At 31.0% G+C, this 22,921-nt stretch overlaps 1 protein-coding gene across 1 annotated transcript; it reads left to right on the top strand.

Moving 5' to 3' along the window:
• The first annotated feature begins 15,325 nt into the window (after window positions 1-15,325).
• On the top strand, window positions 15,326-21,685 carry LOC101248498 (uncharacterized). The gene is made up of 6 exons (XM_004243650.5): window positions 15,326-16,079; window positions 16,869-16,976; window positions 19,111-19,272; window positions 19,374-19,545; window positions 21,105-21,178; window positions 21,288-21,685. Exons 1-6 carry the CDS (start codon window positions 15,747-15,749, stop codon window positions 21,366-21,368), a joined length of 930 nt encoding a protein of 309 aa, XP_004243698.1. The 5' UTR covers window positions 15,326-15,746; the 3' UTR covers window positions 21,369-21,685.
• The last annotated feature ends 1,236 nt before the right edge of the window (window positions 21,686-22,921 follow it).

Below are 22,921 nucleotides of genomic sequence, written 5' to 3'. Positions count from 1 at the left end.
CTAGAATAAGGGGAAGCAACCCCAATAAATAAAGCAAAAATTAACTCTACGATATATCTGATTCCAAAAAGATGAAAAAGAACTAGTATGAATCCAAAACAGCCCTAACAGCCCAAAAGAAATAGATCACCCTTAAATTTGATTATCGTGAGTATCAAAGTTGAGGTCTCAAGACACTCACCTAAATATGCTCTGTACTCAACAACAAAGTAAGAATAATATCACTACACAATCATAGTATACTCATACTTTGTAGGATCACAAAATCAGTTCTAAGATATGAATGTAAAAAAGTATGAAAATGCAATTATATACAAGAAAATACATATATCAACATGTCAAAATAGATGTAGACTCCCAGTCACAAGTCTTGACTTACAACTTACAAGCACATGAAACAAGTCCTACATGATTATAATAACATATATCAGTTCTTTCATGGAACCAACACACAAATTGTTAGTGTATTAACGTGATATTCGAGTCAATCATTATTTGTGTATTAATATGGTACTCGAGTCAACTATATTTTAATATGTTCATGTGGAGTATCATTGGCGTATTACTCTTAGGGAGGGTCTTAATGGAGGAAAAAATCTCGATTTGGATAAAATGATCATGAACTTAACTGCGGCTTATGATTTGGTTATAATCTAGGTATCGTAAGACTATTGATCGATTATTGTGTTTTCATTATTGTTTTGATCCAGAACAAGATAAGACACTTCGAAAAGGAAGAGTTCGGATTTTTCGGAATTTCCAAGTCTTGCTTTGAGGAGGTGATGATTATTCATTTCCCAAGTTATGTATATATGCATGCCTACTGCTTTATAGTATCACTGGTTAATTTTTGTCGAAAAAACTTAGAGGAAGAATATGAGATGACACCGTTTGATGATCTCATGCAACGAGCCTATTATTTTGCTTGTGATTTCGAGTGTGATTGTTCATTTTGATTGTGATTTTGTATGTTGTTGTGATTGTTGGTTGGTTTGAATACAACGTTGGTAAATGAATACTAACGGTTGGTTCGGATACAACGCGGGTACATGAATACTAACAGTCGGATCGGATACCATGTCTGATAAAAATACTAACATTGATTAGCTTGGGTATCGCACTAACACAATAACAGTTTGTGTGTGGGTTCCATAAGAGGACCCGATATAAGCATTTTGTAATCATACGAGACATGTTTCATGAATTACTTGGTTCAAGATTGTGATTTGGTATATATATATATTATATTGTGGTTGTCTGTATATGTGTTGGCATGTTTTACTATTTTATAGTTGTTTTCTTAAATTTATGTTTTGGAACTAGTTGTATGATCCTATCAGTATACTGTGATTATGTATTGATATTGTCGTTGCTCTTTTTTTTATTGAGTACATGATGTACTAATATTGTCGTTATTCTTTTTTTATTGAGTACATAGCATATTCAGGTAAATATTTCAAGGCCTCGGTGAAGAGATGCTTGAACATGCAATATATTGAGCTACTCTTTCGAGGCCGGGTGTCAAGATTCTTCTCCAATTCTTTGTTCATCCTTTCGGACAGACACATTTCTGAAACTTTAATTTATGATTTCTTAGTTGGGTTGCATCCCCTTTATTTCAGATACTTAGAGTTTTAGTACTATGACTTTTCGATTTTAAGGGGTTTAATTCCACGATGATTTTTGTTAAATAGTTTGAGTTATGAAAACCTAATCTTTATCTATTAAAACTATCAATTAGTTATTGTCTTTCATGATTTGGCTAGTATAAGTAGTCTTGATGGATTGATTTGGGTTAGTAAATGGCTTTTCCACTTAAGGCACAACGATCTGAGTTGTGATAATTACCTCAGTAGGATTGACAAAGTAAACCTAACCCCCTTGCTAGTACTTATTTCTATTGAGAATTTATATTTTAATATTATTTTTTTAAAAAAAAAACTTTTACACACTCACACTCTGTCTAGTAATATAAATTTGTGGGGAAAATAAGCTTAAATAAAAATTATATAAAATATAAATTGTGATTTTTACTCAATTACGTATTATTTACTATATATATTGTTTAAGCTTCCCTTAAAAGGAAGCTGATTGCTTAAGTCGAATAATTGATACTAGCTTCTTTCAGGTGAAAGACATATAGTCTAAAAGAGGAAGACTATCTAGCGGCTTAGTATAATGTTTAATTTAATATTGGCCTTAAGCCACAAGATAATAGGAAATGGTAGATTTCTTTCCAAAAAAAAAAAACAATTAGAAAGGTTTTTCAAAAATTAAAAGCACACTCCATGTTATTTTTTATTTATTTTACAATTTGATTATACTTATGGATTTAAAATTGGAATATGTATATGTCAATATAGTATGTGAAAGTATAGAAGGGAACATCAATTTTCAAATGACATAAATCATAATACATGTTTGATCAAATACTAATTAAACTCAAAGATGTGTACTGTTTAACAACCAATATCCTAACCTAAGTAAATACATGATATTTTTAGAACAATATCTCTCTAATGATACACATACTTGTTTTGTATCAGATATTAAACTTCAAAATAATAGATCAAATAATACCTAATACAATAATTAGCCAATTACTATATAAAAAAGTTTATATATTTAAATGGGTGTATATTCATACACCTACAAAATTTATTTTGTTTTCCAAATAGGAAGTTAATTTCTAACTATGTTTTCTTATTTTACCTTTAGATACAACAATAACATATACTCAATATAATTTCATAATTAAGATTTAGAGAGGATAAACTACGTACATAAATTGTTTATAATAGACATTCGGACTAAACCTTAAAGTTAGCCAAGTGAACTATTGTAACGTGTAAGCAAGGTCTAGAGCATAAAGGCACACGATTCTACCAACAAAAATTGTCTAAATTAACTGGAATATTTTATTACCACTATTAATTAAGTTTTAAGTATAGATCTCAACAATTAAGGTGTCCCTTTCGCCCTGATGCATTTTACCATGAAAAAATATCATAAAATTTGGTAGCAATAATTAAGAGTAATAATAATAATAATAAAATAGTTGAGCTAGTCAGTTGACTTGTACTTGCAATATAATACAAGGTTGTTGAACAACACCAGTAAATTAAAGTTTATTTATGGGGTTGTTAGAATCTACTTCTGCTTAATCATTTTCCAATCTAATAAGCAGTTGCCTTTTCCAATTAGCTGTTTTTTTCTTCTTAATCTTGGGCTCAATGATTTGTGGTCATACGATGCATAAAAGATAAAGATATAAAAACACATTTAAATTGTAAGTCCGAAACCTAAATAATGAATGAAAAAAAAAGTAATCATTTTTAAGTTTACAATTATCTAAATCATCTTTTTCGGTCAAATTGAAAATTTAAAATAAATATTTTAATTATATTTTATTATTTAGCTGATGTTCTAATAGAGTTATTCTTACATATTTAACCAATAAAAGAAGAAATACACACTTAAATAAATAATCATTGTATATAAAGAAAATTATACACATAAAAATTTCCAAATAAATATTTTACGAATTTGAGCCGAAAATAGAATGATGCATAGTTCAATTAAATAGTCTTGCAAAAAAAAACAATTATTTATTTTATAAAAATACTCCATTGCATCATTACTTTGGTTAAATCATGTTTTTATTTGGCTAAATAAATATATTTTTGAAGTAAGTTATGTAGGGATCAGAAATAGAAAAGAATTATATAGTTGACAAAACTACATATAGCTCACTTTTTTAGTGCACTACGTATTTTCTAAAAATAACATATCAAGCTTCACCGTCATTAAGGTATAGTTCAATCATTAAGCATAATTGAATCGACAAATCAACTTAAATTGATGTAAAATTGATTTTTATTTTTGTTCAATTGATTTGAATTGAAAAAATATTCGATCATTTTTTACTTGATTTGATATTAACAAAAAAAAAAAGTTAAATCAAATTCAAATCAAATGAATATATATATAAAAAGTTTAATTATAAGGAACTTAGTAAGTATGTTTTAGATTAGTTTACAACCTTCCATATTTGATACTTTTGTTGTCTCAATTTATATGACACATCTTATATTTTGAGAGTAAAAAAGTTTAAGTTTGACCATAAATTTGAGCATGAAATCTTCAAAAAAAAATTAATAAAATTTATATATTTGTAAAGTACGTAAAAAGTACTACGAGTCACAATAATTGATAATTTAAAATATTTTTAAAAATCTATAAAAAATTTACGGTCAAAAATAGACTTATTGTCTCTTGAAATCCGAAAAATAATATATAAAATGGGACGAAAGTAGTATATTATTTCATATTTGAGCTTGGAATATGACTTGAGAAATTGATATTTGTTGTGTCTTTTCGTATGTTTATGATATATGGCCCCAGGGGCGGATTCGCGTGTATTATTATGGGTGCACTTACATTGGTTAACTTCAAAAAATTATGTATATATATGTATATATCTATGCTTGAGATAAATATATATTTTGAGAGGCACCCAAAAATACAAAAGCCAATTGGGTTAGATGCCGAACTCCATTGAGAAGTAGGAGGATTACTAGTTTTGAATTGTCACCTCACAAGTGCAAAGTGAAATTTAAAATCACCACTTCACCTAAAGCACTTTATTCATTAGAATCATCAAATATATTTATACATGAATATCGTAATTTTGTATTTCATGTAAATCAATATTAGACACATACTTTAACTAAGTGCATTATCATTGTTGATACACCTCCGTCATCTTCAAATTTTAAATCCGGCCCTATATGGCCTAACGGCTAACACAATGTCTTGGAAAGATCATTGCACATCTTATTTTTTCAATTTTATTCATTTGTCTTAAAAATACAATATTTCAAATGTACTTAAATAATATAATCATTTACTCATGTGCCAATGATATCATATGCCTTTTCAGTTGAGAACTTAGAGCCACATTAAATTACACAATCAAGAGAATAACCTTTTCAATTTGATCACTATCTCGATCACCGCTTAATTATAAGAAATTAGAAATTAAAAAAAAAAACAAAAAACCTCAACTAAATGGAAACCAGAAAAACCAATTTTATGTTTATTTGATTTAGTTTATAAATTTAATCAATCAACATAATTGATTTAGTTATTTTTTGAAGATAAGGGTCAAAAATACACTTAAATTATTATTATTTTTAATTTCATATTTGAACTATTGATAGTATGAGTTTCATATCTAACTATCACTTATTAGTTTTAGAAACATACATCTTTCTTTGTTTACACTCTCATCATGCTATGTATAATATATTTTTTTCTTTTATTTAAAAAATTTGTCACATCACACTATATGAACAAAATATTTCACGTTGATAAAAAATAAAATAATTATTGATTCTAGTTAAAGTTAAGGAATAATGCACAAGTATCCCCTCAACCTATCCCGAAATCTCAGAGACACACTTATACTATTCTAAGGTCCTATTACAGCCTTAACTTATTTTATTAATAATTTTCTACCCATTTTCGGCCTATGTGGCACTATCTTGTGGGCCCAACGCTGATTGACGTTTTTTTAAGCTAATGCCACTTAGGCCGAAAAGAGGTAAAAAATTACTTATAAAATAAGTTCAGGGGGTAATTGGACCTTAGTATAGTATAAGTGTGTCTCTGAAATTTCGGACATATGTTGAGGGGTTACTTGTCCATTTCCCTTAAAGTTAAGTATTAAGGTATTATCATCCCCCTCCCCTACAAAAAAAATTATAAAATACAGTTAAGTATTTTTCTTACCCCACTCCACCTCTTCCTCTCACCATACTCCCCCATCCCAATTCTTGTATAAAAGCTTTTTGAATTTTTTTTACTTCATCTCAACCCCATACCTACAAATAATGATTTAGATATTATTTTAATTTCTTTTTAAAGAAATTGTACCCCGCCGCACATAACTTTTGCTTATAATTTTTTCTCATTTTGTGTTATATATATATTTTTATAAAAAAATAATTCTTTTACTTGCCACATGATTTTTAAAAAAATTTTTGTTTCTGCTATGTTCAGTACACAAGTAGAAAAGAATATTTTTTCAAAAATATATGTACACATCTAACACAAAATGAGAAAAAGGCAAAAAATAAATAAACTAGGAACGGAGGGCTAGACAGGGTGAAGTAGAATTTATTTTATTTATAAAAATTTAATACTAAGTTGTAAAACTAAAACAAAATAAGACAAGGAATATAAAAGATAAATCAATAGAAATAGGGAGACAAAAGATGAGAGCATTTCTTATTCTTCAAAGTATTCATCAAATCTTCAAGTGTATACAGTATGAACCCTTATGCCTCTATTTATTGTGTAACATAGAGGCATACAAAATGTTGGTCATAAACATGACATTAACATGAATATAATGGGGAGGTCATGAAAGTGAAATATTACAAGAATAATGGTTATAAAGGTGGAGGTTATGATCATCTTCATAATTAAGAAAATAGTGGAGATAATGGGTGAGTAACTTCTTGGTGTAGTGGACATCCACATTATAATATTTTATAACACTCCCCCTTGGATGTCCATAGATAATATGCCTCATTAGAACCTTATTAGGAAAAAAAACCTGTTGGAAAAAATCATAGTGAAGGAAAAAGAGTACACATATCATTTAATACGCTTGAATGTTACCGCGTTAAAAATCTTACCAAAAAAATCCATTTGGGACAAAACCATGGTTAAGGAAAAGAGTACAACACATATTTTTCTCCTCTTGATAAAAACTTTACTTAATATCTTGGAGACGATGCATTCGGATCTTATATCACAACTTTGATGTTAGTAATCCTTAGTGAATAAGTTTATAAGATTATCACTTGAACGAGCCTTTGAACATCTATCTCACCATTTTATTGAAGATCATATGTGAAAAGACTTTTGGTGAAACATGTTGTGCCTGATCTCCTTTATTGTATCCTCCATTCAATTGAGCTATATATTGTTTTCGTATATGGTGACTGAAATATCCTTTTTCAAAGGAAAATCACATATTTTCTGAATATGATAGATTAAATTCCAACCAAACACACCCTTGACTTACTTCATTGATCAATATGATTCGAAGAAGTGGTTACAAATGTTTGTTGAATGCAAATATATTGTTGTGCCTCCATATGTAAGCAAATAACTCATTTGCAAGAATCGAGCTTTATGTAGATCAAATAAATATTTATCATCCACACAATCAAATCATTTCTGACTCACGAGAGATTGATCAATTTCATTGAAGCTCGTCTTTTCTTCTCAAAAAAAGTCACATATATTCTAGCACTTGTATAACCAACAATTTGTAAGTACACCACTAATACATAACATTTTAAATCATTTTCATGAGGTTGATAAGATCATTTCTTTGTGTTAAGCAATCTCAAAATCATTGAGTACTTAATGGAATAGTTTCAAGACCTTTTAAATCCTTCAAGGATTTTCATATAACTTTAATCGTCTAGTTAGACGTAATAATCATTCATTATGCATATTCAGGTATTTCATCTATTGCCAGACTGAAACAAGCCTCATTGCATTCACCATTGGAGAACATATCTCCATTTAATAATGTCAGGACTTCTGCAAAAATTCTTTATGCCTCGAGGCACAAACCGTACTTTATATCTTACGGTTATACTTTCGCACAATGATTCATTTGTACCCTCAGTGACATATATTTTGATCTATGAACTATATGTTAAAAAACATCACTTTTCTATGTGAAACAAAATAGACTTGAATAATGTTAATCATTTATCTGTCCACACTATATGACAGATTCGAATTTAAGATCGTCGTAACCATTTATAGCATTGAGTGCTACATCATATCAAATATATTGTCAACGGTCATTTTGATATCGATTTCAATGCGACATAACTTATCGAGATCTCTTCATTTTTCATCATTTTCATGTATCTAAACCTTTGCCAAGGTTTATGAAATGTTATGTCATAGTGCTCTTTCAAAACACTTAAATCATTATCAATGATCATTTTGATAATTTATTCTTCTCCTTCTTCAAGGAGTTTTATTCTTCTCCTTCTTCAAGGAGTTTTACATAGACTCTGTCCTTCAATGACTATTTATTGGAGCATTTGCAGCTTAGTTAAAATATTGGGTTAGCAAATATATCTGGCAAATTACTTGCAACATTTTGCAAATGAATTATCTCTTGAACTTCAAGTTCACATTTTTTTAACAAGGATCTAGATAATTCACCTCACACATAATTTTCAGCTGCTACACATGTCTCCCCCTAATGTTAAGAAATCTAACATTCACCCTCAACTTCAATTGGGTATCCATCTTTGTGCATGGTGGAGTAATAAAATCTATGTGCACATGTCAAATTTTTAAATGAAAATTATTTGGTTCCTGACCCTGAACAAATTGTGTTGGGAGAACCTTGTTGGCTTGATGCATACATGTTAAATAAACTTATCTCATACCAAATTTTATTTAAGAGATGTGTTCTCATAATCAATGGTCTAGAAATAATTGAAGGCATATAATTTTTGCTAAACCAACCAGCATTATCAACATGACTTTATAGTTTGGAATTGTTCTCTAAATTTGATGATTCGATCAAACAACCTTAAAAAATCAATTTGTAAGTTGATACAAATGCATATATGACCATATCATAAATGCATCTATTTAATCATAATAGTAAACGGTCCACTTGGCAGGTGAACGGGCTCATATTCACCTATTTATATATTTCAAATAATTTTAGAGGATACAATTCCAACCTTAGCTGGTACAATGATCATTTTATCACGAGAACAAGCTACAAAAGAGAAATCTTGAAAAATCTTTTATTTCTTCAACATATAGCCACGTGAATTCTCAATTTCTCTTGCATCGCATTTGAATCGGAATGACCAATCGATTATGCCAACTGATAATTATTCAAGTAAACTTCTAACTTAGTTTTGCATGTGATTCCATCACTATGTCCGTATTTGTATACAACAAACAACGAAAAAAATGGATAATCTTATACGTAAATATTTATTACCCACTTTGATTTTAGTAATTTGAAGATATGAAATCTTCCCATAATTTATAGTCTCAATATAATATTTGATTTTAATTCTTCTAAAACTTAAAATGTTTCTTTTGAGACTTACTACAACCCCAATATTATGAATAATTTCATTCCTTCAAATAGTAACAATTAGCCCTTTCGAAACTATCAATTAATTTTGTGTACTACCACAATTTTCACAATGTCATTCTTATGGTGATCATTCCTTCAAGGAGAAAATTTTTATTATTGTCATGATTAAAATTATTACATTCAAGACTTATTTCTTGATTCCAATGACAAATTTGTGTTGCCACACAACAATATTTGTTTTGATCATGACCACAACCTTTACAGAAAAGATTTATTCTTTCTTTTGTCCTCCAATAATTCATTTTAAAATATATCATAATATTTGTGTAGTACTCAAAGTATATATATGACCAAAATGACTATTTATGTGAAAATATTTTCTTTCAAGCTCTCAAACCTCCCGTAGAGGTGAGATGTTATATTCATCCAACAATACATAAACATATTCTTATCCATACGAACACGAGGCACATTTTCTTCAAGAAATGGACCATAACCATTTGTACATGTTTCATAAGTTTTTATTAGAAATTCATTGTCATGTTTTGGCATTATGTAACTCACCTCAACATCGCTTTAAGAGGCCAAATGTACCAAATCTACTACCATTTTGTATTTATTTATTTTGATGGAGGATTTACAAAACTTTTTAAATTGGATTGCACCAACAACAATGTGCCCAACTTTTCATACCACTTTGGTGGATGAAAATTGTCTTTAACAATTACCTTCACATTTGAAGGACCATCTCAAGTACAATGTGTCCAATAACCTTTTATACAATTTTAATGGACAAAATAGTCTTCACATTTGAAAGAACATCTTAAGAACCCATAATGTCCTTCCCTTTAATTGCCACAATGATGACCATTAACATTTTACCATACCCGTATTCATACATTCAATCACTTGTCATTTTTTAAACAGATTAATACACTACTACCACATTCACATAAGAGAATGGGGCAAATTAATTGGGTAGATTTCATGACTTTCAGTCAAAAGTATAAAACTTTATGTTAGTCATCATCATATCATCACTATAATGCATTAGAACTTTAACCCAATGTCTTACCCATATAAAGACACCTTTGGTCATAAATCAATGGGACTTGCCCAACTTTTTATTATCATGGTGCACCAAGACTTTAAGTCGATGTCTTACTCACTTGGTGCGGTGAAACCTGAATTCACTGTCTTACCCTCAACTAATGCCTTAATAAACCAAATGAATTACCAAAAAAATAATTATTGAAAATCATAAATATAATTTGTACTTGATTTGATATACAAGAAAAATGAAAAAAAATTAATTAATTAGAACAACATGTTAGAATCATATAAAAGTCCCAAGTTAAAATAAATTCAAACATTTTAATAGTCCCTCTCAACATTGTTATGAAGATTATTATAATTTACTAACTATTTTAGAATAACTACAAAACAAGCTTTGTTCGTACAAATAATATGTTAATAACACAACAAGCATAGTTTAGATTTAAAAAAAGATAAAGGATGTGCAAAAGTAAACAACAATAATAATCCAATCAATATGTATATGTCACACAACTCAATAAAACAAGATCATAAAGAACAATTTATTTACAAATTGTTAACTTACAAAACTAATTTTACTTTTTAAATCTATAAGTGATCACATTAAAAGTTTGCTAAAGGAAAAAGCAACTTGTTGAATTCATATGATTTTGAGATGGATTAATGATGCATAATCAAAAGTAAAATATAAAATAAATTATGTAGTAATTTACCTTGAGAGAAAAATAAACACAAATTATTTTACCTTCTGTATATTTTATTTGCTTCAATCCTTCAATAGTAGAACAATCGTGCTGATTACGTGTTGTAAAACTAAACTTAAACTAACAATATAAAGATAAAGAAAAGAAGAATATAAGACAAGAGATAGAGAAGATGAAAACAATAGAAATAGGAAGACAAAAGATGCGAGCATTTCTTATTCTTCAAAGTATTCATCAAATCTTCTACTATATTCAAATGAACCCTTATGCCTCTATTTATAGTGTAACATAGAGGCATACAAAATGTTAGTCATAAACATGACATTAACATGAATATAATGGGGAGGTTATGAAAGTGAAAGATTATAAAAATAATGGTTATAAATAACCCGAATGGGTCGGTTATGTTAAATAGAGTCGGGTTATTGGTTAAAATAAGGAATAGTTTTTTTTTAAAAAAAAATTGGGTCAATCCGTCTAACGAGGGGTAAATTTAGTGAAATTAGTAACGGAAGGGGTAAAATTAACTTTATTTTAACAGCGAGGATAAATTTAAACAATAAATCAAAGTTGAGAGGTATTTTTGACCTTTTTCCCTATTTGATAACATACTATCAATTATTATTTTTTTAGAGAAGAGTGGAGGAGAGTGTGAAGTCTAAATTTTTAAAATAGATTTTATAAAAGATTTTTTTAAAAAAGAAAATGGAAAGGGGGATTGTCGGGGTAGGGCGAGGAGATGGTGGAGTGGATGGAATTTTAAATTTATTTTGTATATTTTTGTAATAGTAATATTTTAATATTAAGTTTTTAACGAATATTAATAGATTATTTAATTTTTATCAAGGTGAAATAATTTATTCATGTGAAATATTATGTGACGAGATTTTGAAAATAAAAGAGAGAGTGTATTACACTCACCATTAAAGGTGTATTTCTTAAACTAATAAATAATAAATTTGATTTAAAATTCACTCTCTTATATATGAAACTAAAAAGAAGAAAACAATTTAGATATTTTTGACACATATCTATATATTTTAATGAAAAGTCAAAGTCAAATATATATACACCCTTAATGGTCATTATGATTGATGAAATTAACTTATATAATATTCTTTTTATATAGAAAATAATAGACCTTGAACTGGTGGTGGACCTACAATTTGATGGTCTTAGGTGATCAAATCCTTTAACTTAAAGGTTCTAGCCGAAAAAAATAATTTTTAGAAACTTACTAATATTTTTATAGTTTAATTAGTAAAGAAATACAAAAAAATAGAAAAGTTAAAAAAAATAATAAGGAAAAAGTCAATAGTGAAAATGTATAAAAAGAAGAGTAAAAAAAATACATGAAAGAAGTTTGAGTTAGTATAGTTTTTTTCAACAAAAAAAATAGAGGGATTTGAACCCTCGCTAGAGTGTTCAATGATCTCAAAACTCTACTTCTCAACTAAAATACCTACAAAACGTTTTGTTCTTGCCACTAGTTGTTTATATCCATTTTCAAGTATTTTTTATATACATAGATACAAAATTTCGTTTGAATCAATGGGTGTTCGAGCATGAATATTTTAAAAGTTATAGAGGAACACGATAGATATCAACTAAAAACATACAATGTGTGGGAAGGAAGGTTCATCAAAATGAAGAGAAATAAGAAAGATGTTATGTGTGCAAGTGATCATTTCTTAAATTTAAGAAATTCACAAAAAAAAAAGACAATCAAACAAGACGCGTATTTTATTCTATCTATCTTGCATACAAGACGCGTAGTTTATTCTATCTATCTTACGTACAAGTATCATTCTATCAACACTTGTGTCTTTTTTGGTGTGGAGATGGGCACTACATTCACATGATAAGTACAAACATACGAAGTTGCATACCGTCCCTTTAGGCTATTGCCACTATTGACCTTAAAATTTCTTTTTTACTATTATTTGATATATATACAGGTGTTATATGTTGGTTGAACCTATTCATAACACATTCATTTATAGGTACTCGTAGAGACTTTATTAGACATTGTTGCGAATTGTATTATATTCACAAATGTTATGTCTTGTTGCAAATGTTTTGGGCTAGAAGCCCATATGAATATTTGTAACATTCTTTCTTTCAATTAGATTTGTTCTAGTATATGTCTTGTTTATATCCCTCATTCTATTTATTATTACTCGTAGGAAAAAGAGTCTGAAAAATATTTCACTTTTAGCTGAATTTTTGTTACAATATCAAATTTTATGGAAGACTTTTATCTCTATACTATTTAATAGTATATTTTAAAGTTATATATGTGCCCACGCGAACACATTACTATTTATAATTGTGCAATACTTTTTATGTCTACGTGAGCACATGTATAACTTTAGGACCCGTTTGGTAGGAGTTATTAATCAAAATAGTCCATGGATTATATTTTATTCCAAGAAAAACATTGTTTGATTATTCTATTTAGGGAAAATACCCAAGTACCCCCTCAACCTATGCCAGAAATCCCAGAGACACACTTATACTATACTAAGGTCCTATTACCACCCTGAACTTATTTTATATGTAATTTTCTATCCCTTTTTAGCCTACGTGACACTAGTTCGAAAAAAAAGTCAATCATCGTTGGTCCCACAACATAGTGCCATGTAAGCTAAAAAGGGGTAAAAATTTATTAATAAAATAAGTTCAGGGGGGTAATAGGACCTTAGTATAGTATAAGTGTGTCTCTGAGATTTCGGGCATAGGTTGAGGGGGTATTTGGGCATTATCCCTTCTATTTAACATAATCCATGAATTAGTTATACCTCATACAAGTCTTATCTAATCCCAAGAAAATGGAGGGATAACTAATCCAAGGTTTAACAATCCTTGAATAAGACCCCTAAATTACTAAACTATCCTCAAATCCTTTTTTCTAAATTTTTTTATGTAATTTAATGTTCTTTTTTTTTAAATTAGGATATTATAAATATTCTTTTAAATTCTCCAAATTCGTTCTATATAATTTGATGATTTCACAAACTAATTTTTTCTCCTCTTCATCTTTGATTTGCTATATTGGGTTGATTTTTTAAAATATTTTTTTAATATTGTTGATTGACCACATGAACTATTTGTTTTTTTTTAAAAAAAAGTTTCGTCTATTTGAACAATTTAAGTAGTCTTAAAACTATGTTAAATTTAAGGTGTATTTGACCAATAAAAAATTAGAAATATATTGTGCTATTGAGGATGGTGACACATCACACCTCAAAATTAATAATTCTTTTTTTTATATTTTAGTATTTAACTAATTGACTAGTTAAATGAAATGGAAAATCTCACAATAAACCCAAGGGTATAATAGGAAAGATGTTTTTCTAGAATCTTAAACTAAACATAAAATTAGGTGGAAAGTAATGAATCAAACACTTGATAAAAATCAATTCATGCATTACTAATTTCTGCATAACTAATCCATGGTTTAGTAATTCTTGCATTATGAATCTTTGTACCAAATGACCCCTTAAAGTACACAATTAAATAATGTAGGGGAAAAAAGTTCATTTTCAAAAATTGATATCGTTAAAGCAATGGCTGTCCAAATTTAAATATATTTATAACTTTTCCCCCTTAGTTATATCATCCGGTATATATTAGATATATGTTCATATAAGATTGTCCATCCCTTCTATTCTTTTAGAGAAAACACCTTGAAAATTGTAAATCTTAATTTATCTTGTTTTTGCACAATACTCTTCCCGTTCACTATTGTTTGTCATAATTTCTATTTTTAGAATCAAATTATAAGAACTTTGACTAACATTTTAAGATGTATTTTTTCACCATTTGGATATGCAAAAAATTTCAATCTATAGTACTTTTCATATAGTTTTTAAATATCTAACTTTTTGTTTAAAATATCAAATTAATGTAATCTAATTTAACTTACAAAATTAGTTAAATTGACTTTCGAAAAGCGCAACATGACAAATAAAAATAGACGGAGGGAGTAATATAATGCTCCAAATTAATTGAAAGTCCAACTGTCATCATCAAATTGGTTAGTTTAGGTAAAATTTACCCACTCTGATATTACACCAAATTAATTAAATTTTCATTATTATGTGATTTAATAGAGTAGAACACATGCTAATTAATTAAAGTTAAATAAAATGAATTATAAATATAAACACATGACATGCATGTATTGAATTAATATAGACACTCAATACGAATAAGTTTTACTAATTCATTCACACCAAAATATCTCCAAAACATTTATAACAACTGTTTAGAGTTCACATTGAATACAACTGAAATTCTCCTATGGTTTCAATTATTACCTTATTCATTTTTATTTTTATTATTTTTTTCGCTAAAAGTCATTTATATATTAGTTTTCCTACACCATTAAGTCGCTATTCATCTTCTTTATCACTTATCCAATCTTCATTCCTATATATATAAAGTTTGCGATTCTACTTGTGAACAGATATAAATATTAATTTATGTTGAAAATCTTGAATTTAAAATAACACAAAAGGAAAGCCCTTAAATTATTGACAAAATACAGAAGTATTGAATAAACAAAAAGGGTTAACATGACCCGTATTTATAAATTTTGAAAATTGAGCTTTAGAATTTAAATTTATAAGCTGAAATTTTACATAATTTGTCTAATTTTTAATTAAGTTTAAGATTTTGCTTTTAACAATTCAATGGCTTGTACATTTGACAAGTTTCTACACTGCCGTATCTCTACGTGGAGCCTTTTCCTGATATTCATACTACACTCTCTCTATTGAAGCTCCAAAATAGTTGCGAACAAATCGTTGACAATGTATCGATCGGCGGCAAAGAGGTTACTACCGGCGTTTTACCGGCGACGCCAGGATGCAGTATCATGCATTCGAACCCTAGCAGCAGACTACCCCACTCGATTCATGACTTCAGCTGCCACCGGAAATATTCCTGATCAGAACCCTATTCCGGTTAACCCTATTCTTCCTAGCTCTAATCCGACCGACTCTACCGCATCATCATCTTGGAAGGAAGAAGAAAGGACACGTTTTCAGGATACTGATGCAAAATCTAGCTCGAGAACAAAGCGGCCTAAAGCGCATTACAAGGACGAAGAGGCCCTTGTACTCAGTGCCTCTCTTTCTCATGTGGTTTGTTACATTTACTTTCTCTTTCGTTTCTTGTGCAGATATGAAATTTTGGATTTATATGTGTAGATTAATGTGTTGTGTCTTATGTGTTTTTAATTGAATTTATTTGTTGACTTGGTGAAATTGGCTGCATAAATTGATTACTTGACCTTCGAATTTGTTGAACCTGCTGCTGTCTTTCTCCCCGAAGAAATGGGATTGGGACCTTTATGCATTGTGATTCTATTGCCAAACCTCTTTGGCGTAGAAGTAGTTTCTGACAAGTACATTCAGTAATCCAATTGGAAAAGATAAAAAGATAAATTATGAAAAAGTAGTTCCTTTGAAAGTTAATAGAGCTTTCCTGATGAGAGGAAGATAATGCCTTGTAATATAAGGTTCATCTTATATACATACCCAAAGGAAAGTTTTACTTTGGTATGTGGGTATGGAGGAAGATGCTTTCCTATATTATTTTTAGAAAAGATATTTTTACTCTGAGAAATCATTTTCTTGATGGTTTTCCTCTGTTTAATTGGGTATGAAGCCGGTGACTGCCAAGTGTATGGTAAAGAAGAGTATTTGTAAAGGGAATCGACTTCCCAACAAGTGAAGGAAGTCATTGCTCCCTTTTGGTGAAAATATATTCATTGGAGATAACATTTTTCACAATTAGGGCAACCAAACACTGAAAGGATTTCGTCAAGGAAAATTCTTTCCTAAGAACATATTCTGACATACAAACACATATTTTCTATCCCTTCATATATATATCAGGCTTGTAATTGGTGCTGGGTAACTTGTTTGCAGATTCGGCTAGGATGGACTGAAACCGCCATGATTGCAGGTGCAAGGGATGTCGGAGTGTCACCTTCCATTGTTGGATCATTTCCTCGGAAAGAAGCTGCACTAGTGGAGGTAAATGAGGGTTCACCTACATTTACTCATAGTTCTGGATTTTTTAATGTGACTGGACTTTGTGGGCATTATAGGGCTCCAACATATTTGGTTTTGCTAAAAATGTTGATATAAGATTATCTGCCTCTCAGTTTTGTTTATCTTTTATTTTGGTTTTCCTATTTATCTATCTGCACTTAATTTGTCTGGTACGAGTATAACTCAAAGGAACTCCATTGAGGTAATATGCAAAGTCAACAACGTAATAGTTGTGTTTCCTTAATAAAAGGATTTTTAATGATTTTGGTAAAGTAAAAGGATTATTAATGATATATCCTTGACACCTTATAAGTTATAAGTATATAGTTTATGTAGCCATTCAAATGACTACACTTGGATCGAGGTTTTCCAAAACGCCCTCTTCCTCGCCGATTCTCCATAGACTGGTATGTACGCTTTTCTGTGGTTTGAGATGCGAGAATAGAGGAGTCAACAATGAGTGATGAAACTTCTTTGTGACTGGGAGGTGTAGCAAGACGAAATAGACGACAGAAGAATTCATCAATTGAGGGAACTGTAGGATTGGCTAGAATCTGGTCACATACAGAGCTATGGTCTGTAGGAAGTCCAACAAGTGTAAGAATTAGAAACAATGTCTGCCTTTGTTCTTGTTGCTTTTCCACGATTGTCGTGATACGCATCAATGTTTCAAATTCCTCCATGACTGCCTGTACTTGTCCGAAGTAAGTAAACATATCGGATTCTTGTTTCTTTAAGTTGGTCATCCGAGATATCACATCATAGTATCGAGATATGTCGTTAGTGTATAAAGCACGTGCCTTTTCCCAAACTAAATAACATGTCTGGAATTGGCGAAACAAGGGCATCAACTTAGAATCAACAGAGCGCCAAAGGAGACTACATAATTGGGCATCCACTTTCTCCCATTGTGCTTCGGCTTTTGCACCATGGTCATTAGACTTTGTCTTTTCATCTACAATACAAGCATTGTTTGTTAAGTGATCTTGAACACCTTGACCCTTGCACCACAACTCAACTGAAGAAGCCCAAGCTAAATAGTTTGAACTTCAGATTAATGGTTATGAAGTGATTGTAGGGCTTGAACTTCCAATCCCTGTATTTTTGGAGCCAAAAACATCACACCCGGAAGACATTTTTTTGAAATTTGGCTTGAAGAGAGTAAGAAACTTGTTGGAAACTGCCGGAATCTACCTATAGTAGCCTAAAAGTTCTGATATCGCTGGAAACTTGCCGAAAACTGCCTGAAAATCACCGGAACCCTAATTCCGGTGATCGGATCTAGAGAAAACTGTCCATGTTCTGGTCGGAAATACTGGGCGACCCAACGGAAGAAAATTGCTCGAAAAAAAATTGACAGGAGCAGCACTCACGTGCCGCGTGCGTGAACAAATCTTGCCGGAAAATTTTCACCTTCGATCTGCGCGTGGGGGTTATTTTCCGGTGGGTCTGGCTGGGGGTCGTCTGAGCTTCCCGAGCCTCGTGACAGTGTTGTCTTTTGCACAACACCTTCAAAATAAACGATGACACAAATCAGTCCACCGTCGTCACCGAAATTTGACACCGATGACTTGAAGTGCTCACCAATGCTCTTATACCATGTGAGATATATATGGCAAGAATATTATTCAATTGTGTATATACATTGTTACATTAAGACCCTATTTATAGACACTACATTGGAACCCTTTTCCGACTAGGATTCCTATTCCTATTCTTCTTACTATTCCTATTCTAAGTAAGAAATACTTACTCCTATTCTAACAATTATGTGCTCTCTTTGATGACCATACCAAATAACGAGCCAAATCCTAAGATATTGCTGATTTGTTTAGCATTTGCGAGAAGGCCTAAAAAGCTAGATGTTTTGGTCTCTGACTTTGTTTTAATGCACATTAATTACCATTGGCAAGGCTCTTAATGCTCATTCAGCTGTCAAGCTTCGTCTTTTCTTGAATTATATACAACATTGCTTTCAGACTTATACTGGCTTCTTACATGTTTATTATTTATAGTTTAGCTGATCTAGTTAATGCTTGTATTTTCTTTCTTTTTTCGGCAAATCAATAAGTAAATCCTCTGTTGATCTTTTATATTGAACATCTTTTTTTCTCAGTATTTTATGGACGAGTGTCTGGAAAGACTCATTGATATCATTGAATCAAGGAACGATCTGAATAACTTAATACCTAGTGAGCGGATAGCAAAGCTTGTACGAATTCGCTTGGAAATGCAAACCCCTTACATATCAAAATGGCCACAAGCTCTCAGTATACAGGTACTTATCTCCTTAAAGTTTACATCTTTTAAGGCTCCTTTCTTGTGTGGTGGGCCTGTATAATGAGCAGAAGTGTGTCAGATAACAACTACTGATTGTAGGCTCAACCCTTGAATGTTCCAACAAGCTTCAAGCAGCGTGCAATGCTGGTTGATGAGATATGGCATGCTGTTGGTGATGATGCCAACGAAATTGATTGGTATGTGAAGCGCACTGTTCTAGGTGGAATATACTCCACGACAGAACTATACATGTTGACAGATAGCTCTCCAGGTGTGCCATTGTAACTGCTGTGTTTTCTGTCCTATGCTTGTTCTTCTCGTGCGATCCTTATAATATTATGGTATAAGTCTTATTAAAATTTTAACATTTAATCAACAATCGAACTCCTTTATAATCCTAACATGCCCCACTATCAACAGTTCTTCCTGCTTCCTACTGCTTTGTTGTCATGGAAGTCATAGGATTGGAAGGAAGCCTCTCAGGTTATTAGAAATTGTTCATATTCCTTGTTTCGCCGAGTCACTCTTTAAATTACAGAAGAAAGCATATTTTTTGTAGGAGGCATGAAAACAGAAGTAATTCTCGGGATAATAATTCCGCAAAAGATGCACTCTTGCTGGTGCCTTAGTTCATTAAACTGAAGTTGCCAGTAGAGGACATATTTTGCAATAACAGTGTTGTACCTGTGGGAATATATGAAATCTACGCACTTAATCCTAAATGAATGACCAACTTTTTGGGTCATCCCATGATACTGCTGGCATAAAGTATTTAAGATAATATATGCTATAAATTTCGTATAAGGCATCCACTAATAGATTTTAACGTACAGTATTTTATCAACCCAATCCTAAAATTTCAAATGCAATTATGGACCCAACATGTACTTCCCCAACTCTTGTATTGTGTCAAGTGAAGAACATGACATGTGCCCTTGTTAGAAAACACGATCTCCCGCCGCAGCACGTGATGTGTGGGTTAGGCACATGTGACGGATTTGAACCCTGCTGCAAACAAAAGCTTGGTGTACTTAAGTGGTGAAGTTCTGATTCGTCGTATAAAGTAGATGAGATATTATATGTAATAAACACCGTATGAAGCATCAACAATACACTGTAATGTACAAAATTTTAGGATATGCAATCCTAAAAATAAAAAATGTAATATTCAGATCCATTATGTCGCCTTTCCAACTCTCTGAATACTTTCAAGTAGAAAGAAGACACTTGTGACAATCAAAATAAAACAATAAATGACACTTGCTCCGGAAGGAGTATCTGGTATGAGTTCCTCTTATGGTACATTGTTGTGACGACTTTGCTCTCACTAGCTATGTATTACGTGTTGCATATTTTTCAATAGAAATTACTTTGGAGGGGGTCCTCTGCGAGAAATTATCTGTTGGATTAGGGATCTTTTGGTGAAAGGATGTAAATACTAATGATTTTGGAAAGGGACCACACCTCATAACAGATATCCCAAAGGATATGGATTTCATTTGAATTTGGTGCTTTCTAAGAATCTAAGCTTCATGAAGACAACTTTGCCTATCATCATTTCCAAGTTACTTGCAGCGACTTCTGATCCTGAAGTAATATCCTCCATGGGCAAATCTTCTCCTTTTACTCTTCGATTTAGAGCCATTGTTGAAACCTAAATGCCTCCAACCAACCAACCCTCTGATAATTAGTTGGGCAGCTAATATACCATACAAAAGTCCCCTTTGTGAGCAACCTATATTGGAACACTTCCCACTTTCACCAATAATTTGTGTTCAGAAAAGTCTGTCTTCTATTTGTGGGATTTATTGTTTATGTTTCTGTTGACAGATTTTCGTGATACATGGGCATTCTTGGATGCACGAACAAAAGATGCATTTGATCTGAAGAAGACTGCTCAAGAGGTATTTTGCTTCTAATGTTATTGTATGTAGACCCCCTGAAATGAATTGGACTAGGATTTCAGAGTATTGGTTCTGACTTCCTGAGGATAATCTATGAACAATTTTGCAGGCACAACGTTTGGCTGAAGCAGTTGGTGCAGGAATGGGAGGCTCTGTACAAGGTTTTATGAAGAGGGTCTTCACAGGCTGAATATAGTTTGCAGTGACTAATATGATCTTATAGGTGTGGTGGTTCACAAAATAAAAATTATAATTTGTGTCTATCGGCAGAAATGCTAATTTAGATTAGCAGTAATCGATGGGCATGCTGTTGCCATTTTGGCGTTAGAAATGCTTGTACATGAGAATATCTTTTGTTGGCAAAATATGCTTGTATCTTTCTCCGATTCATCTTTCTTTCCCTTTTTCTTTTTTCCTCTGGATAGTCAAGAAAACCCCATATGCACTTATTGGGAATGAAAAATTCCTTCTTTATCTGATAGAAAATCAAGAGAAGTTGTGAATTCATCTATTTGTTGTATTTCAGGGTTTGTTTGATTTCTTGGAGGTTTCTCTTTTAGGGGTATAGGTTTTTAGTCCATTGATCAAGTTTTATTATGCTTCCTTTCATAAATCATACCTTGTATGATACTTCAGCAAAAGACTTGTTCCCTGAACTTGTATCCAAAACTCACTTACACGCTTTAACTAATGGAGCGATCTATTACACATCTACAGTACATAAAATATATTTAATTTTCCCTTTCGTCACCCAAATCAGGGTGCATTTCGCCCCACATAGTTGAGCGCGTCAAACATGCTAATAAAGTCATTTTTATTTATTAAATTAAAAAAATCCAACCCAACGGTTATATTCTCATTCCCTTTTAATAAAGAAGAATCCTAATTTTTTACCCAAAAATCTGAACCCCAAATTGAATTTAAACATAACTCAAAATTCCTTCTTTTAAATCAAATGCAACTCTTTTTCACTATTATTTATTCATCTCTTTTTCATTTTGATTCATTCCTCTCTTTTTCGTTTTGATTTGTTTCTATCTATTTTAGTTGTTTCATTCGTTGTAATTTTTATTAAGGCGCCACAATGGCTCGAAAATTTTTGAGTACGCTCTGTTTGCAAGAGGAAGATTATGAATTGGAAGAGGTGTGATGCAAACATGGATTTGTTTTGCCTTTACTAACCTCTTGGACCCAAAGAAATCCCGATAGAAGATATTGGGGTTGTCCTTACTATGGGGTAAGTTAATTTTTTTTAAGAGTAAAATGATCCGTTTTGTTGTTTCAAGAGCCACAAACTGATTCATTTTGTTTTTTTAAGAATGCTACATCATGCGATTTTTGGTTGTGGAAGGATGATTATATTGATCCAAGATCCAAATTTGTGATTCCCAAGTTGTTGGGAAGAATTGCTGAGCTTGAACATATTGTTGAATCTTTTGAAAAAGTTGAAACTTCTACTAAGGAAGTCAACAAGCCTATTAAGTCAACTAAATCAATGGAAAGTAGATTAGATATGAACAAGATAGATTCAGAAATGGACAATTTCGATGATGATTTGAAGAAAATGAAAGCAGTTGAAAAAAATGAAAAAACAAATTGGCCAAGTCCAAGAAAAGCGAGAAACAACTTTGGATTCCTTTGTTTTGTGTTTGTATTTTAGGTGTAAGTTCAGTATTTCAAAGAGTATTGTTTCTGAACGGAAAAGTAGATTCAAGGAGATTGCCATAATCTTTTCTTGTACAA

Source organism: Solanum lycopersicum, chromosome 7 (assembly GCF_036512215.1).
Source record: "Solanum lycopersicum chromosome 7, SLM_r2.1".
NCBI classification, from domain to species: domain Eukaryota; kingdom Viridiplantae; phylum Streptophyta; class Magnoliopsida; order Solanales; family Solanaceae; genus Solanum; species Solanum lycopersicum.
This window is presented reverse-complemented; position numbering and strand designations above follow the sequence as displayed.